Source organism: Lissotriton vulgaris, chromosome 10 (genome assembly GCF_964263255.1).
Source record: "Lissotriton vulgaris chromosome 10, aLisVul1.2, whole genome shotgun sequence".
Lineage (NCBI taxonomy): Eukaryota > Metazoa > Chordata > Amphibia > Caudata > Salamandridae > Lissotriton > Lissotriton vulgaris.
The window spans coordinates 818,260,668-818,282,526 of record NC_141698.1 but is presented as its reverse complement, the minus strand read 5'-3'; the positions used below and the strand labels follow the sequence as shown (position 1 = coordinate 818,282,526).

Below are 21,859 nucleotides of genomic sequence, written 5' to 3'. Positions count from 1 at the left end.
ACCAGCTGCTTGGCAGTGGTCGGAGCAGTGTAATCTGGGACTGGATATGCTTCTGTCCAACGGGAAAGTGCACATACAACTACGAGGACATATTTGAATCCTCGACAACGTTCCATCTGGATATAATCCATCTGGAGGACTTCAAAAGGGTGATCGGGAGGATGAAATCCACCTTGCTCTACGGGAATGCTTTTACCTGGGTTGAACTGACAACAAATCATGCAAGTACGCACTTTCTGTTTGGCTGCTGCTCGTAAATGTCTATTGAACCAAAGGTTTTGAATACTGTCTAACATGGCCTTTTCACCTAAATGTGCTGGACTATGTACTGTATTAATGATAACTTGAACCATAGAATCGGGGAGAAACCATGTAGATTTTCCCTTCGTCATCCATCCCTGGTCTGTCTGGATCCCTCCTAGTTCAGTCCATTTCTTTATTTCATCTGGTGTAGCATGTGTCTGTATGTCAATTACATCTAGGGCGGGGTCCTTAACTGTCATGCAATGTGTCGGTGTCGAGACTATTGTCTTTGTCATATCAGTTGCGTGAGTACGAGTCTGAGCTGTATGCTTGGCTGTGCGATCTGCCAGGTCATTACCCTGTGAAATGGTATCTGTGACTTTCGTATGTGCCTTGCACTTCATGATGGATATAGCTGTAGGCAGATGTATGGCGTCTAGTAGAGCTTGAATGAGGGGACCGTGTTGAATTTTGGCACCATGAGAGGTCAAGAAACCTCTCTCTCGCCAGAGTACACCAAAATCGTGTACAACTCCGAATGCATAACGTGAATCTGTGTATATGTTAACTCTCTTATTCTTGGCTTGAATACAGGCTTGTGTCAGAGCGATGAGCTCTGCTGCTTGAGCTGACAGGGTGTCAATACAATTCGTTTCTATAACTTCAGTTTCTGTGGTGACTGCGTAGGCGGCCACTAACTCTCCTGTACTTGTTCTCATGCATGAACCATCCACATGAAGTGTCAGGTCTGGGTCTGGTAATGGAGTGTCTGTCAAGTCTTGTCTGGGTTTCGTCGTAATAGTAATGATTTCAATACAATCATGTGCCAAAGGGTCTGTCATATTTAATGGCAAAAGTGTAGCTGGATTCAATGTGTTACAGCGTCTGATTTCTATGTGTGGCTGAAACAATGTCAATTCATAACCTGTCAGTCGTGCTATAGTCAAGTGTTGGGTTTGTGTTCGGTTTAATAGAACTTCCACGGAATGTGGAACTTGCACTGTCAATTGATGTCCTAACACTATGGAATCGCTTTGTCTGATTGCTAGAGCTGTTGCTGCTACTGATTTCAAGCACGCAGGCAGAGCCTGGGCTACTGGATCCAGTGTACTAGAAAAGTAAGCACACGGTTTGTGTGAACCTGCCTGTTCTTGGGTGAGTACTGACAATGCAGTACCTTCACGTTCTGTAACAAAAAGTGTAAAAGGCTTACTGTAACATGGTGTTGCTAAAACAGGTGCTTGGCATAAGACTTTCTTTAAGTCTTTAAAAGCTTGTGTATGTTCTTGAGTCCAAGGGAGGACAGTCGATGTCGCTGCCTCCTGGGTTGTCAACTGTATGAGTGGCTTTGCTAGAAATGCATACTGGGGAATCCATTGTCTGCAGTATGAAGTGAGGCCTATAAAGGCCTGCACCTCCTTTTGTGTCTTGGGTTGTGACATGTTTACTATTAACTGGATACGGTCAGGTGTGAGCTGTCTCCCCCCTTTGGACAGCAAGTGCCCAAGGTACACAACTTGCTGAACACAGAATTGCAGCTTCGAAGGGGACACCTTGTGCCCCTTGTCGGCCAGAAAATGCAAAACCGTCAGTGAAGCTCGTTCACATTCAGGCTCGCTCCGGGCGGTGATCAGTAGATCATCGACATACTGAAGTAGGGCAGTGTCGACAGGCATGTGAATGCTGTCCAGTTGTCTTTTCAGTGCTTGGCTATAGATGCTGGGGCTTTCTGTGAATCCTTGAGGTGCGCGTGCAAATTTGAAGCTTCGTCCATTTAAACAGAATCCGAACAGATATTGGCTTTCCGGATCGATTGGGACACTAAAGAAGGCGTTCTTGAGGTCAATTACAGTAAAGAACGTTGCTTCTGAATCAATAGCTGTCAATAATGAAGAGATATCTGGGACCACGGGGTATTGTGGTACAATGCATTTATTCAATTCTCGCAAATCGATAACTAATCGATAAACTGGGGGTGCATTTGGATCGGTGCGTTTAAGAATCGGAATGATAGGTGAATTACAAAGATTGGAGTCGGTTTCCACAACCACTCCTTGTACAATAAGCTCGTCAATGATTTTCAGTAAAGCCACTACAGCATCTGGGGGTAATTTGTATTGTCGAATGCGTGGTAGTACTACTCCTGGCTTGAGTGTAACTCGATATGGTGTAATGTGCATATAACCTACATCAGTGGGGCCTTGTGCCCATAAATGTGCAGGTATATTCTGTAATCTGGGATCAATATCTCTCAACACGTAGTGACCCTTAAAGTCACGCAAAAATAATCTTACTCCTTCCGGAGAACAGCAAATAACAGCTCCTAGAGCTTTCAGTGTCTTTATGCCTAACAAGTTTTCTGGACATGATTTCGTAAGTAATAAATCTGTAGTACGTGTCAATGGACCAACTGCAAGAGGAAGTGGTTGCGATACTTCATTAACAATAGGCTTTCCTGAAAATCCAAGGGAAACATTTTGTGAGCCTGAGAGGGGTGCCCCTGGAACCTCGTCGTGACTTATCGTTGTTCGACTTGTCAATTAAAAACTTTCTGTCTTTCCCTAATACTTGACTATGTACATAAGGACCCTCTTGATCTACAGGAACCTCAATAAGAGGCAAGCCAACCTCCCTCTCTAGGCTGTTTCATGTGTATCGTTGATAATCTGGATAATCATTTTGCGCATACTGGTACATCTGTTGTGTCGTGTTTTGTGTTGCGGCAAAGGGCTGTGGCTGTGGTACTGCTACGGCCTGTACTGTCTGTTGTGAGGTATGCATAGGCTGTACATTCTGTGGTACTAGTTGCTGGGTCTGATCTTGTCTAGGTGGACGCGGTCTCTCTTTAGTTTTACCTGTAGCGATATTGTGTTTCAAAACTGCACACTCGTTTATATAGTGACCTGGCTGTTTACAGTAGTTACATGTCCCTTTAACAGGAGCTGCCGAATTACTGGATTGTGTTGAACCATTTTTATTACCACTAGATGGGACTGACTGAGCAACTAGCATTTTCATTTTCGTGTCTTTCATACGTCTTTGTTCGTGCTCATGTTTTTCTCTAATTCTATTCTGGTGATACTGTAACATCTGTAACATTTGTGACGGGGTATTTGCTTGCCATGTGCTCTCGACTTTCAGTACTCTGTTCTTAACCTGGGGCAAGGAATTCTCGACTAATTTTGTAACAAAAAGGTGTGGATATGACTCGCTGCTTGCTTTCAGGCCACTATTAATACCAAAACATTTCTCAAATCGGGAATCAAAATCACTAGTATCTTCATCGGGTTTCTGTTTACAGGCTGAGATTGCACCCCAGTCCTCCTTTTTCGTTGCTAATAAACGTGGCAATACTTGTACTAACAATCCTGGTAACGCTTTAGTTTTGTCCCCAAGCCCTAGGCCTGGAGTTCTAGTGTTTTCTTCATTTTCTAATGCAGCCCAATCAATCTTTTGCTCTCCCACCTCCCATTCTTTTTCTTTTAGTTTCTCGTAAATACCGGCAGGCAGTAATACTTTTAATATTTTCATAATGTCAGGATATGTATAATCACCCATGAGTAACATGTCTTTTATTTCACGGTGAAAACCTGCTGGATCTTTGTCATGGCTAGGCACTAACTTCTTCATTTCTAATAGTTCTATTTTAGTTATGGGCGTGTACACAAACACGCGTCTAAAAGTATTATCTTCATTCCTGACTGGGTGCACTTCTCGTAAGGGATTCTGTCTGTCTATGTAATACATTTTTCTTTCCACGGGTGGAGCTGGAACAGACTGCGGACACAGAAAAGCACTATATCTGTGCCGATGTTCTAGAATTACTTTAATTAAATCGGTACCTAGGCCTCTCCATTTATTCATGAGTAGTTCTATTAATATATCAGGTAGGGGACCAGGATCAGAGTGTTGGCTTTTATACAATAGAAGGAGGTGCTGTATCATGTACATACCAGCTAGTCGTTGTTCGTCTGGGGAAAGGCTCAAAAACGTTTGTGCTAACGCATCATCACTATATTTATCGGAATTTTCAGCCCATTGTACTGCTGACCTGGCTAATTCTTGTTCATCCATGGAATCGAGTACATGGTACCCCATTCGTTCTTGAAGTATTCTATCGGTAGCCTGAAACAGATGTTCAGGGGTCTTCGGATTTGACATAGCTGATTGGAAAAGTCTCTTACTTTCTGGACGTACCGGACGTATTGAATTATTAAAGGGTCTTCCCTTACCTACATATGCTATCATTTCTCTAGCGGGTAATTGTAGTGTTCCTGTTGTCGTTTCTGGTAGTTCCTCCTCCTCCGAGGATTCATTCTTGTCTGTATCTATTTCTCTTTCCGGCTGTCTTCTTTCGTGTATTTTTATTACTGCGTTTCTGATCCTTCGATACATGTTTTCTATACTACTCTGTTTATCATGTTTTCCGTCTGCTATATTCTGACCCCATTTGTTAAGTGCTTTCATCTCTTCCGCGTCTACACCAGGCCTATCTTGGTTTCTTATCAAGCAGTTTATGAAAAAACGTAATATCATCTTTTGAGTGTCAACTTTCTGGTATGCCATGGCGTTGCCAATACTTTCAGGACCTTCCCCTGTTTGGATAAAGTGGTATATTCTGTCTAGATGACCAATCATCTCTGGAAGTATCATTAAATAGTTTGCGACTCGTCTTAGTCGTACTGATGCTAGCATCATTCTGTCGTCTTTACCGGGTACTGGATCATATCTACAGTCTGTAAGAGGCTCATTGAGTATATCGTAATTCGCTGATTGGGGTGTACGTTGTTGTGCTAAATCCCTATAAGTCAATCGATGTGTTTGTGGCGGCGTTTGAAAACCTCCTGTCGCACCTCCTGAGGTGCCAGGCAAAAAGGGATTCAATGGGTGCATGCCAGGAATAATGGGTGCAGGAAGGGGTGGGGGAACAGGCACAGGATGTGGAACGGGAGGAGGAGTCTGTTGTTGCGGAAGTAGGTGTAGATTATCTCGGGGTGGAGTGCCGTCAACGGGTGGTGTGTGTGGCGGCGGAACATTGATATATTCGGGAGCTACATCGTCTAAATAGGAAGAAAGGAAAATGTCCTTTGCGGTCTTGTGACGTAATTTAGTCGGAACTAATGGAGGTGGCAGATCTTTCGGTATTTCCGGGGTCGCTTTAGGCAGGCCCTCGGCCAGGACCGGATACAGTCCTGTCATAATGGCATTACTCTTTCTCTCGTGTTGTTCTATTCTAACTCGTTCTCCTTCTTCTAGTAATTCTTTTTCTTTGGCTTTTTCGGAATCCTCTTTGCTTTTCTCTGTTTTTCTGAGTGCTTTCTCTGTGCGTCTATGCGATTCTTTACGCCATAATTCAATGGCATCTTTCTGTGACTGTCAGGCTTTCTTTTTCCATAATGCTTCTTCTACTCTCATGATGCACTCGGCATCCCATGTCCCCGTAACGGGCCATCTCTGATTCTCTGCTAAATCTTTGGTGTAATCCACCCACAAGTCAAGGAATAATACGGCATCTAGGCCGTGCTTATGGTACATAAAATATCCGGGAGTGTCCCTGGGTGGGATGGGAACAGCTTCCTCAAGTATCCCTTACCTAGTTCTTATTTGTCTTAGTTTAGAGAATAAAGGCATCTTGAACCTTGCTACTCGATACTTACTCGAACTTGAACATAAGCTAATACAATAAACACAGTAATGAAGATCGAACAGTCACTCATACCACGATATTAAGACACATTTAAACATTTTCGAAAACGGACAATAATAACTAGACAACTGCATACTGGATATACTGCTAAACAGTACAGATACACCGCTAAAACAGTGCAGACCGGATATACTGCTAAACAGTACAGATACACCGCTAAAACAGTGCAGACCGGGTCTGTGTACCCAAACCCGTCTAGACCGGCACAAATTAATGCGCTCGTCTAGATGCGTCCCCAGCAACGGTACTCACCGGGAAGCACGGAACGGAAGGCCTCGGAAACTCGACACTGGACTGGACCGGACTCGACTCGACTCGTGACGTAGATACTTCGGAACTTCGGAAACTGGTGGGCCTCTGACTACCTCGGACCTTGGTCTCTCAGTCTCAGCTGGGCTCTGGTCGGGATCCTCCGCACTCCTCACCGCCTCGTCTGGGTGTCGATCGCAGCCTCAGTCACCTCCGTTGGCCTGAGGGAGGTACAGGAAATCCTGCGGGTACGCGTTGTTGTCCGTCACGGCTGTGGCAGGGGACCGGGCCTGCAACGCACCGCCGGCGCGTAAGGTGGGGGAGGGGTCCCTATTCGGGCGCCAATTATGTGGTAAATTTTAATTACCTATACTTAATTTATGCGGTAAAGTTCAATAAAATAGCTCAATCAAAATAAGAGACGCAGAGTCCGTGGCATCTGAGTTTTAAGGGGTTTTATTCCTTATAAAGGAATTGGTTCGAACCAGGCAAATCGACTTCCATCACCACGAAGGTTCAGGAAGGGATAGACAATACTTTATTGACAGCATATCATATATATAGGCAATGCATTACAGTGGTGATGGATGCAGAAGGCGTAACAGCTGAGAGAAGAGATAAGAACACGTGTACGTAACAGAAGGCGTGCACGAAGGCGTACACGGAGGTGTGTGCTAGAAACGTCACATAGAGGTGTCACAAATGGGTGGATCCATAAGAGAATCCTGCAGTGTCAGCAGAAACATGTGGCATAGATGCGCGCGCAGCAGCATGACGTGTGATTGACGTGAACTGGAGGGTGAAGGGGACTTGACATTTAGCCTCATATGAGGAGACAGAAGTCTGGAGTGTCAGAACAACCTAATCCCAAATCATATCTAATATCTTGTGTTTGGGGAACTGGATTATCTGGAAGGAAAGGTCTCTCAGGTAGAGGCTATTCTATACTGACTGCTAGTGCGTGTGTAAGCGTCTACGTGTCTACATGAGATGCGAGGAGGGCATGGGCCTACCATGGTAACGGGAGCAATGAATTACTTGCATGGAGACAGTGAGGCCGGGCCCTTTGCTCTGCAGCTGGGAAGGATATTTACCTAAACTACTAGACAGGAATGTATTTTCGAGGAGCGGAGCAGATAACTTGAAGGCTGAATACAGTCTTGGCAGACAAGCAGGCCGAGCCAGGCACCGCTAGCCGCGCAGGGAGTAGGACAAAGGTCAGGGATACGGATGCAGGTCCAGGCTGTAGCATCCAGAGGCAGAAGGCAAGAAAAAGCTCGATGGCAGAAATCAGGGCCTAACTCGCCAGAGCCGAAAAACGTGAAAAAGTGCACCATATAAAGACGGTGGCACGGCATACTTAGGAACAGAATTATCGATCCATTCATGGTGGATCTGAAAGAGGACATGTTGACGTTGGACGCAAATGTATTTGCGTCTTCATAGCTGGTCTAGGAGGGAACATACATGTACTTGAAGCACATACATGGAGACGGTGGGGTTCACGTTAGGGGACACAATTGACCATAAAAATTCATATTACCTCACCCTGGTTTTCTTTCCCAACCAGTTGGCATTGTTGGATTGTGAGGTTGTCCAACTTTTAGAGAAAGGTGCGATTGTGCCCACAACTCTACACCCCAATGGGTTCCTCATCAAACTTTTTCTTGTGGAAAAAAGGGCAGGAGCCAACACCCTGTCATCTACGTAAGGGAATTTGATGAGTGGTTGGTCTATCGCCATTTCAACATGGAGGATATCCATCTTCTCAGGGATTTGCTACAAGCTCAAGATTGGATATTCCAATTGGACCTCAGTGATGCCAATCTTACAATCCCCATTTTTCCTCCACATACGATTTCTGCAATTTCAATGAAGGTCTCAGATATTCAAGTTCACCTCCCTTCCTTTCGGTCCACTTCCGGTATTTGGTGCTTTACCAAGGTGATGAAACCGATAGCTGAGCACTTGAGAACTCAGAGCGTTGGATTGATAGTCTATCTAGACTATCAATCCTTGCCTCCGGTCCTGATATAGATTGAAAAATTTCCTAACTATCGTACTGGAAAGTTTTGGTTCTATTAAGGATTCGGAGGTGAGGTTTAGCCCACCCTCTTCTAAAATATCTGTTACTCCTACCCGATATGAATTACAGTTGAAGGATAACTATGTTCCTAATAATGATGTATAGTTATCATGAAGATGATTTTGAGATCGCTCGTCTTGTGATATACTTGCATAATGTTTTATCAGCTGTTTTCTCATACTTCAGTATAACATAATTAGGTCATCTAGAACTTTAAATTACTCATTTGTTTTCTTAGGGACGGATTTGAATAAACAGGAGTGATACTGGATTGGCTGTGGTCGCAGGAAGATGAAGGAGGATAGAACGTCCCGAGGAATGTTGGGAGGGCTGTCTCTACTTTGATAGGATGAAATGTTTTGCCTTTCTTTTGTTTCCCAAGGGCTCATGGGAAATGTAGTTCAATATTGATACAAACTTTTAATGGTTGCTGGTTAATAAAAGTGAAGAAAGTTGAAGCCTAATCCTCACCTCAGAGTCCTTAATGCAATTGAAATGTTCTATTACGATAGCTAGGAAAAGTTCTGTTCCCCCCATCAACATTTTACCCCACATAGTTTGTCTGTCAAACAAGTCAAAAGCAGTAGTTAAGTCTGTGTAGGCTACGTACAATGGAACCTTCCTTTGCATAGAGTTTTTTTCTACCAATACATTCAAACAGGAACACCCATTTGCAGTTACATGATTCTTTCTTTTGAGTTTTTGGCAGTATTTACAATTTCTAAAACCAATCCTCCAGGCTGCTTAATGTGTTTAGCAATGATCTTGCCAGAAACGTACATCTGTGCAGTCATTCTATAATTGTTCAGTTTGGTGTCTATCATTATGTTTTTTTAAATATAGGACTGTAAATTGTTTCTCTCCACAATTTGAAAATTGTATTGTATTTAAAGACCGCTTTGAATGCGCGTTTCAAGCAGTTGCCCAGAATTCCATATGCAGCTTAATTTTACTTGCCTAGATTCCATCAGACCATTGTCCTAGAAGATTTAGTCGATCTTGTAAGGTTATTCATTTGGAATTTAATATGTTGTGGTAAGGCACTGTACTGGTATAGCTCGGTATATGGAAAACACAATATCGAATGGTCATAGTACTGTTACCATAATATCGAGGGGCAAAATATTGAAAAGTAAGTTTGTATAGAATCCTGTACCTAACTCAACATATCTATCTTCAGGGTATGGATACTAGGGTGAAGAATAGTAAAATCATATCTCACTCTGTGTACTTACCTCGTCGATATTTTGTCCCTTGATATTTTGTTCACGATATTGTGTTCTCCATATTTCTTGCCACAATCCGCTGTACTCTAGTGAGATACTTTGCTCAATCTTTTCCAATGTTGTTAAGTAGTCTTGGGTTTGATTGACACCTTTTTGGGTACCGCCATTAAGTTTGTAAATAAATGTGTACATATTGGTTATACAAACAGCCCAATCATTTAATGACACTGGTGGTGCTGTTATTCTTTTTCTAGTACTTCGAGTGTTATCAATTAGTTCCCAAAGCTTTTTGGTCCTTTCTTCATCACAATTATGTCTGTCCAAAATTTTTTTTTTTTTTCTTGAATAAGGCCTGATTTCGAGTTTGGCGGATAGGGTACCTGAGTCCTCGCCGCTGAACCCCCGCCTCGGGTTCCAGACTACTGCCCGCCCTGGTGTGTGCCGTGACTGCCCCACATACCGTGATGCTGTAACTGTGCCATCCTTACTCTACTGTTAATTCTGTGAATTGTTGTGTTGTTCAATTGTTGTGTTATTATACTTTCTGAACTTCGCATCATCTTTTATTGTGACTTTTTGTAACCGATAGCGCATTCCCCTTTCCCGCCCCTGCTGATCCACGGCCCGTCCACCTGGCCCTCGCCCGTTTCCCGCCTCCCAGCTGAGTGTCCCTCACCTCCCCTACATACTGCCGACCGCTACGCGGTCGCGCGCAGCGGGTGCGCCGATGGCATGCCGAAGGTGCACTAAAGGCGAGCCCGCCTGCGCTGGTCCGTGACCCGACCAGCGCCAGGATCCCTGATCCTCCGCACCGCCAACACTACGACCCAGCACAACTCTGCGAACTCAATCTAGGCCGCAAAAACAACTGCAAGCTAACCTCACCGACCAACACCTACGGACCCTTCAGCTGTCACCGCTGCCGACAAACCTACAGTACCGCCAGTAACTCGGACAGAGCACACCCCGATCACAATACCACAACAGAACCAAAGATCCTGCCGTGCATCCTCTTCAACGTCTGATCCCAACACAAGCACGCCACCAAGATCTGGGACTTCCTGGGACCTCCTCCACAGCACCACCCTGGACGTAGCATTTTTCACTGAAATCTGGACCAACACCAAATCGGGACCCGACATCGCGATCACCATTCCACAAGGATCACTAGAAAAGACCGACACGACCGCCGAGAGGAGGAATCACCATCGTCTACAAATCCACCCTTCGACTGAGCACTCTACCCGACAAGCCCACAGACATGATGGAACATCTACACTTCAAGATACAGACCAACCCCACCACCACCCTCCGAGGAACGCTCTCTACTGCTTCCCTGGACCCCGCTGATCACTTCACCAACTCCATCACGGACATCATCTCCTCGCATGCCATCGCATCCACCAACTACACACTACTACTGGGAGACCTCAACTTCCACGTCGACAACCTACTGGACCCCAACACCACATCCCTCCTGGGCAACCTCCACATCGGACTCCGCAAATTCGTGACTGAACCAACGCACTCAGCAGGACACACCCTCGACCCCCTCTTCACAACAGGAAACACCATCACCTTCAGCCACACCACTGAACTCCCTTGGACCGACCGCCGATGCGTCCACTTGTCCTTCAGTACAACCACCAGCCACAGACACCAGCAGCTGCTCCCACGTCATGTCATGCCTGTGCCTGCGCTCACCGGAGATCCGATGCCCAGTTGACCAACACGCCCGATTACCTCACCTAATCCATTTCATGTTTACATGCGCTGCAGATTGTTTGTTTCCGACCTCGGCCGCCGCTCTTCAAGTCGGGGTTGGCAATGGTTGGCAAATTGTGGTTGATAGGCGGTGAACGCATGTGCAAAGAGTAACGCATGCGCAATAGCCTGTTTGTGTTATTTAATCCTGCCCAAGACGCACAGGAAACGCTTCGCGTTTAGCCAGCTTGTTGGATCTCGTTCCGGGTCACGGTGACGGGCGTCCGAGGAGTTAGTGTTTGGAGCCCGTGTTTCCTAGTATCCTGCGTTTCCTGCTTGTCCGTCGTGTGAGTTCAAGAAGCGGTTTAGCTTCTCGTGGGCTATCTTTTGTTTCCGTTTCTTGTTTCTTTATTTTTCTACATTGCAAGCGAGTCTCTCCTCGCTTGCATGGTATGCTTATCGCCCTCTTATTTTCTTCCCGTTGTGGAGTTTTCACACTTGTGATATATACCTTGTGAATAGCACAAGGCATACTCTCCTGCTGCCCTTTGGTATTGGTCCCGATTGATATAAAGCTGGTTACAGTACATCCTAGGTGAGCTCTTAGAAGAAGCTGTAAATTCCTCTAGGCCTTGATGACACGCTAGGCATAGAAGAGGAGGATTCGAGAAAGGGGATTCCGGCCTTGGCTCTGCCCCCTATTAAAAAGTGGTCACAAGTGGCGTTGCAGATCAACGCACTCAACTTGGAATTTGATCTGAGGGCGGTCAATGGGAGGTCCAAATCTGATCTGAAGGGTGCACACACTTACAACAGGCCCAACCATACGTCCAGAATAGATTATATTCTTCTCAACGTATGTTTATGGACTACTCTGAGTGACATGGAGATTATTCAGAGTATTGAGAGTGACCACAATCTTCTCTCTCTTGTCTTGTCTCCTGAGTGGCTTAGGGGTAAGGCTGGGTTACAACAACTTCCGTTGGCACCCAGCTCGCAGACAACCAGTGTATCTAATTGTGGGAGGCGGTTGAAATGGCCAAAGCTTGCCCTGTCTAGTGAGAAAATCTTAGCCATAGGGGCTCTGCTGGCTGAAGCCCAGAGTAATCTGGGCTCATTGTTCAATGCACCTAAGGAGGCCACGCAGGTTTTTTGTGACCTAATTGGGGCCCTAAGTAAGCTCTTCATCTCTCCTAGCAGTGCCTCTGGTATAACTAACAGGAACAAACCCTTGACTAGACAGGGATGGTTTACGACCAAATGTAGGACCACGAAAAAAGCCTTGATAGGGGCAGTTAAATCTAAGTCCCTACTAGCAATTAGAACAGCAAGGAAGGACTACTCTCTCACCTTAAAGGCAGCGAAAAGGGAGTGGGAGGAGAAGTTTTGGGAAGATCTTTTGGCAGCAAGCAAGGGAAAGGATGCAAGGGGTTTCTGGAGTTTGATTAGAAATAGGAATAGGCCAGATGTGTCGCTGGTTACGTGTAACATCCCCGCCCAGCTCTGGTATAACCACTTCGAGAACCTGTACTCTCAACCTGAAGGGGACCTTAGTGAGTCCTTTTCCTTGGAGGATGACATAATTGCTAGTGGCATTGATGACTTTACTGAGAGGGAGGTGGAGGCTGTCATTAAGTCTCTGGTCCCATTAAAAGCAGCTGGGCCGGATGGGATACCAGGTGACTTGCTTCGTGCTAATCCTAAGGAATGGGGACAACTGGTCGCTACGTTATTAAATGCAATCATGAAGGGCGCACTGGTACCTGATTCCTGGAAGGGTGCGGAGGTTGTCCCGATATTCAAAAAGGGGTGTCGGGACAACCCCACTAACTACAAGCCCATCAGTCTCATCGACTCTTCCCAAAAGGTGGCAGGGAAGGTGATTTTGGGGAGGGTCCTCCAATGGGCTGATGACCACAAGATACTGTCTGACTTTCAGGCGGGATTCCGTTCAGGTACTGGGACGATTGAACAGGCCTTCAGGCTGATGCTCCTGTCCTGGAAGGTGGTGGTGCTGGGCAAGGGCAGTCTTTATTTGGCCTTCATTGACCTGAAGACTGCCTTTGACCTAGTACCTAGGGAGGAGCTATGGAGGGTTTTGCAGGGGCTGGGGCTGCCCCCCTATATCCTGCTTCTTCTGATTAAACTTCATTCAGACAACTATGCACAGGTGCGGTGGGGCACGAATGGGGAGAAAACCAACAGGATTCCGGTGTGTAGGGGTGTCCGCCAGGGATGTGTGTTGGCTCCCACACTATTTTCATTGTATGTGAATGGTGTGGTAGAGCACCTGCTTAAAGAACCAGCAGATGCTCCATCCCTGGCAGGCACTCGGATCCACACCCTGCTCTTTTTCCAACGACACCCTACTCATTGCAAAGACACCTCAGGGCCTCCTAAAGCTCCTCATCTGCTTCCAGGAGTTCTGTTCCCTTAGGGGCCTGACGATCAACGTAGATAAGACCAAATTCCTTACCATGAACCCTCCCAAAAAGCTTGGGCCCCCTCCGGTTCTAAATACCGTTCACCTGGAGAGGGTCTGTGAGTTCGACTATTTGGGGATTCGCCTTAGCAGTTCTATGAGCTGGACCCAACACATTCAAAAGATGCTGCTCAACCACAAAAGGGTGACTGGCGTCCTACTCAGGGAACATCGCTCATCCCCCAAACACTGTAGCTCCCCGGTTATAGACATATATAAAGCCAGAGGGGTTGCTGCCGCCCTGTATGGGGCGGAGTTGTGGGGCACCACAAACCTTGAGGTACTAGCCAAGGCAGAAAGCAAATTCTTGAAAGAACTTTTGGCTCTTCCACTGAGCACTCCCACAGTCCCAGTGCTTCTCGACTTGGGCTGCAGACCAATTGCAGACCAGGCGCGACTGCGGCCCTTGCTTTTGTGGGCCCACTTGTGGAGGGTCCCCGAACTAGCCTCATATGCAGCAGGTCTGTCTGAGGTGATTGCAATGGAGGGATGGCATCGAATAAAATGGCTAAGGGACGTTAAGAGCCTACTGGGGGACTTGGGTTTGGAAGACTCTTGGGTTACTGGTTTTGCTCCTCCCAAAGCCACCCTGAAAAAACTATATTGGGACTGGATATCTTCCAAACTCATTCGCAATCCTCGTCATTGCAATGCGACCGCAGCATTCCTAAGAATTAAAGATGTGGCTGCATATGAGCCTTATCTGGACCTAATCTCCATCCCATTGGACAGGGCTCTCTATTTCAAGCTCAGAGTGGGCACCTTACCTTTAGGCAACCTGGTGTCCAGGTGGAGATCATCTTCCCAGTCTTCGTCCTTCTGTGCTATGTGCTCGACACGGGTGGAGACGGTGGCACATTTTTTCTTTGAATGTCCGAACTATTGTGCTCCAAGGAGGCGCTGGCTTATACCATTGTGCAGGCTCTTAGGTACACGACAGCACTTGGTGGCCCTCCGCATTTTATTGACTGATACATCCCCCTCCATTGTCTGTGGTGTTTCAAAGTTTTTAAAATGGGCATGGGTGATTTGTTCTAAAAGGCTTTCCATTTCAATTTAATTCTCTTTTTAACTATTTATTGTATTAATCTTGATTATTTTATTCTTTTTAAAAACCATAATTGCATTCTATTATAGGCCTTGAGAACGTATTTTCAATGTATGTACTGCTTTTAAGATATTTATGTATCGAAATAAAGAATATCACTCACTCACTCACTCACCTTTGTGAATTTTGAATAAAAATGTAAAGCCCTGAGGAGCAGGACGTACCTACGCTACTCCTGAAAGGAGGCAAACACTTTTTTTTCTAAAGAAAGTCAGATTTGTACCACAAGGTACTCCCTCCCCAATTCATGCTACCAGACTCTGGACCCTCAAATTGGGGGAAGCATCAACCTCTTCATCAGTCGCCAGAAATCATTGGGTGCGATTGGACACAGCATTATATTTTAAACCTCAAGTTAATACACTAATGCCAATTGTTTCGATCTTCTAAAATCATTGAAAAAGTTTTTAATATAGCTCCCTTTGGTTACTCGGAAAGGGATTGCTAATGTCTTCATTGCCTTTAGATTAGATTATGCCAATTTTGGTAGCGTCTCAAGAATTGCTGCCCGGTTTGTGTTAATTATTCCGAAAAGACACTCTATCAGATCAGGCAAAAAGCAACTGCATTGGCTCCCAATCAAGTCTAGAATTAAGTTCAAATCACTTTTGATCACCTACAAACCTTATTATCAGACTGGCCTTCTGTATATCCAGAACAGGTTAACAAAATGCTCCCCTCCAAGGGCACCGCATTCTGCATATCACTATTTGCTTCACCTTCCTAAAGTACGGAAAGCAAACTCCACTGGAACATCCTTTTCCTTTCTAGCACCAAGTCTTTGGAACTATTTCCCACTATATCTCCGTACTATTCCCAGTGAAAGCATGTCTAAGGTTCAATTGGAGACCTTTTTGGTTTGGGAACTGTAGATTCACTCTCATGCTCTTCTTTTTTTAGCGCCAGGATACTTCTTATGAAGCAGCAGCTACCCTTTATAAATGTCATTTCATTCATTCCTTCAAGGTTGGTGAACCTTTGTGGTTCAAGAACTTATATGCAAACTTGAGTCATTTGTTTACATTTAGTGTGCTAAAAAGGTAATGGAATAGAGGAAAAAGCTTTCAAAGCAGGCTGGATAAATGCACTGAGCACATTGCATGGCTGAAGACCAAGCGCTATGAGTAGTATTGCATGTATGTATTTATGTATATAAGCTTGTAGATCACGCGGCTACCCACGACCGAGCGCTAGCGGAGACAGAAAAGGTTGAGGGCAAGTTGTAAGGTGCCATAGGGTACTAAGGAAGGCTGAAGAGCCAGGTCTTCAAGACTTTCCGGAAGGTGGATTCCAAGCTGGCCTTTCCGATATGTCCGGGCATGGAGTTCCTTGTCTGATGGTATTTACGGAGGCTCTTCCTTAGATATTGAGGGCCAATGTCGTTGATTGCTCTGTAGACACGAGTCAGTGCCGTGAATTCTACTATGTACTGAGAACAGGGATATTGGGAACTTGCTGTGACCCAATGTCATGCCCTACACCTATTGCCCACTGGGTACAGGCCAGAGGTTTTGGGCTCAGGGCAGAGCCAAAGGGTAATTTCAGCTGGGTATTACTGCAGGGTGTGTGTTGCCAGCAGATACTGGCTGCAGGGAAAGTGAGCACACAACAAGGGTATAAACATGGTCTCGAGGCTCTGTGCAGTGTGTGCTGTCCATGCTGGTCGAAACGTGTATATAGTGTAATCACAGCAGTAGATTATGATGGGGCAATGCAAAGAATGATTAAATCTAATTTGTATTAATTTACTTTGGGTCCTCTTTAGCGCAAATCTTACCTTGAGCCACTGAGTGCTTTAACGTGTAAAAAAAAAATAACATGCATTTTAAAACCAAAGGAAAGGCTAAGTGAAGAAAAAGTCTGGAGGGAATCAACAGTTTGTATTCAGGAAGGTGTTTCAAAGTTTGTTCTGAAACATATCAGGCTGGCCACTTACAAATAGAGAGTTCTAGTTCCTGAGAGCTTGATATGTAAACAGTTTTTCTGCAATTGCTCTTAGCTCCTGTAACCAATATTGAGGCTGCAGGTAGGATTGGCTTTTGTAGGGCAGGAAGTTAAGCGAGGGATTTGCTTTACTAGGGTAGGAATAAATAGAGGCGAATATTCTGTTTTAAAATGTGTACTTTTCAAAGTTGTAATCTCTTAAAAGTGTTATTTTTATTTATTTTTAGCTGCAATGAGAGCATGTGCAGATGGTGGTGCAAATCGCCTCTATCATATCGCAGAGGGAATGCAATCAAGGTACTTACTTTTTTTTCCTATGTCAGTTTGTAATTTTAATACTATATCATTGTCGATTTCTAATTTTAATACTATAGCATTGTCAGTAAATAAAATCCATATATATTCTAGTTTTTTACGAAAACTGTTGCTGTGTGGGTGGACAGTAAAGGTGGTTGACAGACAGCATGTGATTTATAGTTCTTGATCATGCACAAAATAGAAAGGGGAGACCAATCAAGTCAGACTAAAAAATGAATTTCTGAATTTGCTCAGGTAAGACCTTATTAAAATAAGAGGTTTTTTGTTGCAGTATTTTAAGGGATAGTGAAGTAAGATGTACAAGCTGCAAAGTGTGTTCGTGAGATTGATATTTCCCTGGAAGGCAAACTAAATAAACGCACCAATACAGCCCATAGAACAAATTCATCCTGTGATACTTGCTTGAAATCCCAGTGAGGCGATATTCAAATGCATGAACTTGTTTGATCTAAGTGAATGCCAGTGAAATCCACCCACACCTATAGTGAGATAAGACACAGGTGAAGCACTTTCTTAGCACTCTGGGTCTAATGTATGCTATCAGACAGTGCTTCACCATGACTCACGTCACTTGGCTTCATTTATACATTTCGCTTAAACATTTCTTCAGATGCTTTCAGGTTAGACTTCAGTTTTTCTTTCTATCATCTAATGTTCGGTATTGGAGATGGAACACTAATATTCGGTTAATATATTTTGGTATATGTTGCTTGTGTGGAAGAGCACGATGAGGCGCTAAGGAAGGTTACAGGAAGTTTAAGCAACTGTAGATGGACAATATTATTGGAGATATTTACACTTGCTGCTGACACCCTACACTATGATTGGGGCAAGACCGAGGCCGAAGCTTGTATTCGCAAGGCATTTCTGTACGAACGTCTGTCTTACACAAGCAAATTAATCCATTTAAGAGGGCTAACTGTTCACAAAAAGTGACCCCGTAAATGTCATCTTTTACTCGTGTTGTAATGGATTGGGAACTCCCACAAACTTGAGAGAGCTAAAGCTGAGAGTTTCTGGGTATTCTCAAATTCCTTTCCGACTCCCTCCACACCCTGGAAATGGTCGGCGATTTGCCCCTGGCAGCGGCAGAAGTAAATACCTAACCTTTCCCAGGTACATTAAGGGGATGGAAACGCCGCCAACGTTAATGGTGTGCGACCCGGAAAGGCTGCTCGTCAACATAATTTACTTATGAATAACATTTAAAAAAAAAAAAAGTGATATTGCAGAAAGGCGAGGGCCAAATGCCTTTGTGGGTGTACAAAAGCTTTCCAAATAAATACTTGGGAACCTGTGGCTTTCATAGCTTTCCGGCTGCATCTCGGAAGCGCTTTAAAAATGCGTGAAAGTTATTAACCTGCTCCTTTGCAAAGTGATAAAAGGGTGTGTGCAAATTTACAATATATTACTACGGATAAGGTTCTATGTATCCTGCTTCAACCCCAGTCAACACAATCTAGTTAAATCCTTTTTGAAACTTGCAGATTATCAGTCTAAATTGTTCAAGCAATATTAAATTAAAGTTGCAACGATTAGAGGTTTAATCAACAGAGGTGATAAATGTAATTGGAATTTGGATTGTGAGTGGGCATTACAGGACATTAAGGGAGACATAATTAAGTTGCTTGCATTGGTTATATTGGGCACCAGGGACAAGATAGTAAATGTAGCAGATATAAGTGCATGCAGGTTTATGGCAATACTAATGCAGACTATAGAAACGGACAACCTTGCACCTTGATGAAGATGGTGGTGCTTCCAAAACTCCCCTATTTATGCCCCAACATCTTTCACTCACTGATGTGTACATTCCTCACTAATTCACTTCCCTTCTGATTAAATTTGCTTCAGCCGATAAACAGCCTTGCATCAAACACACTAACACTGCTGTACTAGATGGGAGATTTTACAGACCTGAATCCGAGCTATGTTATTTATACTCACAGGCCAATATCGTCAATCTTGGTTTCATCCACCTCCGTTCCTGTCACATGTTGTGGTGGAAAGCAACATTACACATCTACTTACCCTGCCCACACTACTGTGTAAACTGGGAAAAGGCTCATGTGCACCTTCAACCCTGTGGCCTGAACTAAAAGGGCTTGTGAGTGGCTAAACAAGCAGGCGGACGAGCCTATACTCTTTTCACCTGTAGTGTCACCACTAGGTAACTCCTCCATTCCCCCAAACTTGAAACCATAACCAAGAATCAATTATCAAAACAGGCGGCTGCTTACTTTGTGTATTTTCTGAGAGTCCTACCCCTTCAACCGATAACACCTGACCTCTGCAGCAGCCCTGTAGAAATATTTCTCTATTATGGACTGCGCACCAGCTACCAAGCTATCTATATACACGATATTCCCTCAGGAACCCCCCACAACTCCATACACCTCACACTATCCACAGAGTGCATTTGATTACGGACCAATCTCCAGAAATCCTTGCAAAACAAGATCTCACTGGGCATACTGTCAGTAGGAAGTAAATGGGAAGCAGAACTGTGAAGTACTGTGGCTCACTTGTTAGAGGCGGCAGACCCGAGAGCAGAGGACGGCCCGAGAGCAGAGGACGGCCCGGGACCAGGGTTCGATTCCCGGCGCGGCAGGTTTCTGGACCAGGGTCAGCGGACTCGATAATTCTCTCGCCTCGGTGCCCACTCTGATCAGCGATCACACTCGGCAACTCTGGGCATTAGCTTGCCTCATCTTCACTAACGGCCCCACCAGACCGCCGGGGATGCCTGGTCTCACCCTGGAGATACCCATTAAGGGACCATCTCTCAGGGAAGCCAGGAAGGGTTTCGCAGCGGTCGAAGCGCCTTGGGACCCTACGGGTAAGTAGTGCGCTATATAAATGCCAATACATTTACATTTACATTTACATTTACATAACTGAGCGCATGGGTGAAGGACGAGCAATGCACATACTGATGTGCTCACACCTAGGTGGCATCACCTAACTGTAGTCCTCTTTTTCGACACTATAAATGACAACTATCAGTATCACAAAGCTTTATTCGATTTTGAGAATTAAAATCATAAAAGCATACAGACAGATACCACAATACATTCTAAAAACATTTTAAAATAAATCTCATATTAGCTTTAGATTTGCACAGTTAACATATTAAACGTTCTTTACACTATCTTTAGGCAACGTTATAGGTCTCAATAATCCAAAAGATTTAGTAGTCCAAGAGGTTTAGTAATTATGATACAGAGGACTGTAAAAAGACGGTTTGGGACAGTTAGTAGGCAGTGAAAAACTATTGCTATTGCTTAAATGGGTTCCTCTGCCCACTGGGATGTTATCAAAGCCCCGTGTACTAGTTGCAAGATTATAGGGCATGTAAGGATAAAAGTCATATAGATCCCAAATAGAAATAAGACCATCTTCATTTTGGGGTAGCCATGCCTGCAGGTATGGCACAATGTGTCTGCTCCTAAATCGGATCAGGATCAAATCCCCCAAAATGTCTTTTTTGAGGGGTCCAAGCCATCCCACCCTCCGGACACTTATTATGCGGCCATCAAGATGGTAAGGTAGAGGTCTGTTTTTTGATAACCAGAACTTGACCTTGTTCATAGGTTCAGTGTAACTCTCAGTTTTGCCTTTTTTTAGTTCTGGGACTCCCGATAGAACTATAACAAAAGGCGCTGCTTCTGGCGGTAAATGAATATGGGTGGTTCGCACATGTTTAGGTGGAATATGGCGTGGTGTTGTCACTTTCAGGGGGCCTTTGGGTTTGGTGGGCAACATGGAAGTGGTGGTTGAGAGTAGAATAGGCGCCGCATCCTGAGGAGTAATCGGGTTAGATAGGTTTGTAAGGGTGGTTGTCGGCAAGGAGTCAGTTGTAGCGACATGGGCTGATGGTTTCAAAAAGGATCCAATGGAACTCTCCAGCTCCGTGAGCTTATACTCTAGTGTATGGATTTTATCCATCAAGGGGTGTATTAAAGATTTCAGCATTTGCTCGATCATGGACAGAAGAGCCTGCTGGGGAGATGGTGGCAAATCGTCCAGATGAGCAACAGGTGGCACAATAGGAGAAGAATAATTTGGAGATGGAGTTGGACTTACAGAAAGTTCATCAGGAGTTTGGCATTTCGTAAGACTCCCGTTATCTTTGACCCCCTCGATCTTCCTTTTGGCAGGGGTAGCCCTGTAAGGTATAGATTTCGGCTCCCTTGTAGACGATAGTGAGCTGCTATGTTTTCGCGTGTGGGAGAGTACTGCTGGGACATATTTGACTTTGCACAGACTATTTAGGTCCTCCAGCCATTGGAAGTTAGTTGGTGAGTGTGCAAAGATGTCATCTGGGATTGTATTGGGCATTTCCCCTGCAACGGACTTGGGCATGTGGTAATGAAATATAAGTTGGTAAATTACCTCATAAAACAGCCAAGAGGTGTAGCCCGTCCCCGTCCTCCTATGTCCGATGAGGGCCGTAGAGGGCCCGCCCTTTGCCCGGGCTTAGCCCGGCGCACTCCCGCGCGCTCCCGCGCAGCTGGTTAAGGTTTCAAATATGAATAGCGTATGACGGGGGGGCGTGGCTAGCAGGGTGCGCAGGCCTGGTCACACGGCCTCGCAGGGACTCCTGGACTACCGAGTCCCTGCGGCGCTCCTCCCCTGCTGCTGCCAAGTTCTTTTCAGCCACCACCACGGAGGACCCGGTGCCTCGAAGCGGCACCCGCGGAGCGGGTGCTGCGAGGCGCTGTGTGAGGAATGCGGGCTCCCTGAAGTTGAATCCCAGGAGCAGGGATTCGTGGACAAGCCCTCGCGCTGT

General features: G+C 45.1%; 1 protein-coding gene across 3 annotated transcripts in view; it reads left to right on the top strand.

Annotated features, from left to right (window-relative positions):
* Positions 1–21,859, top strand: part of TPK1 (thiamin pyrophosphokinase 1) — a 1,173,355-nt gene that overhangs the window by 446,217 nt on the left and 705,279 nt on the right. For all 3 annotated transcript variants that reach the window (XM_086941740.1, XM_086941739.1, XM_086941738.1), the window contains exon 4: positions 16,977–17,046. In XM_086941740.1, the coding sequence (XP_086797866.1) occupies positions 16,977–17,046 (70 nt within the window). The remainder of the gene's footprint in view (positions 1–16,976; positions 17,047–21,859) is intronic.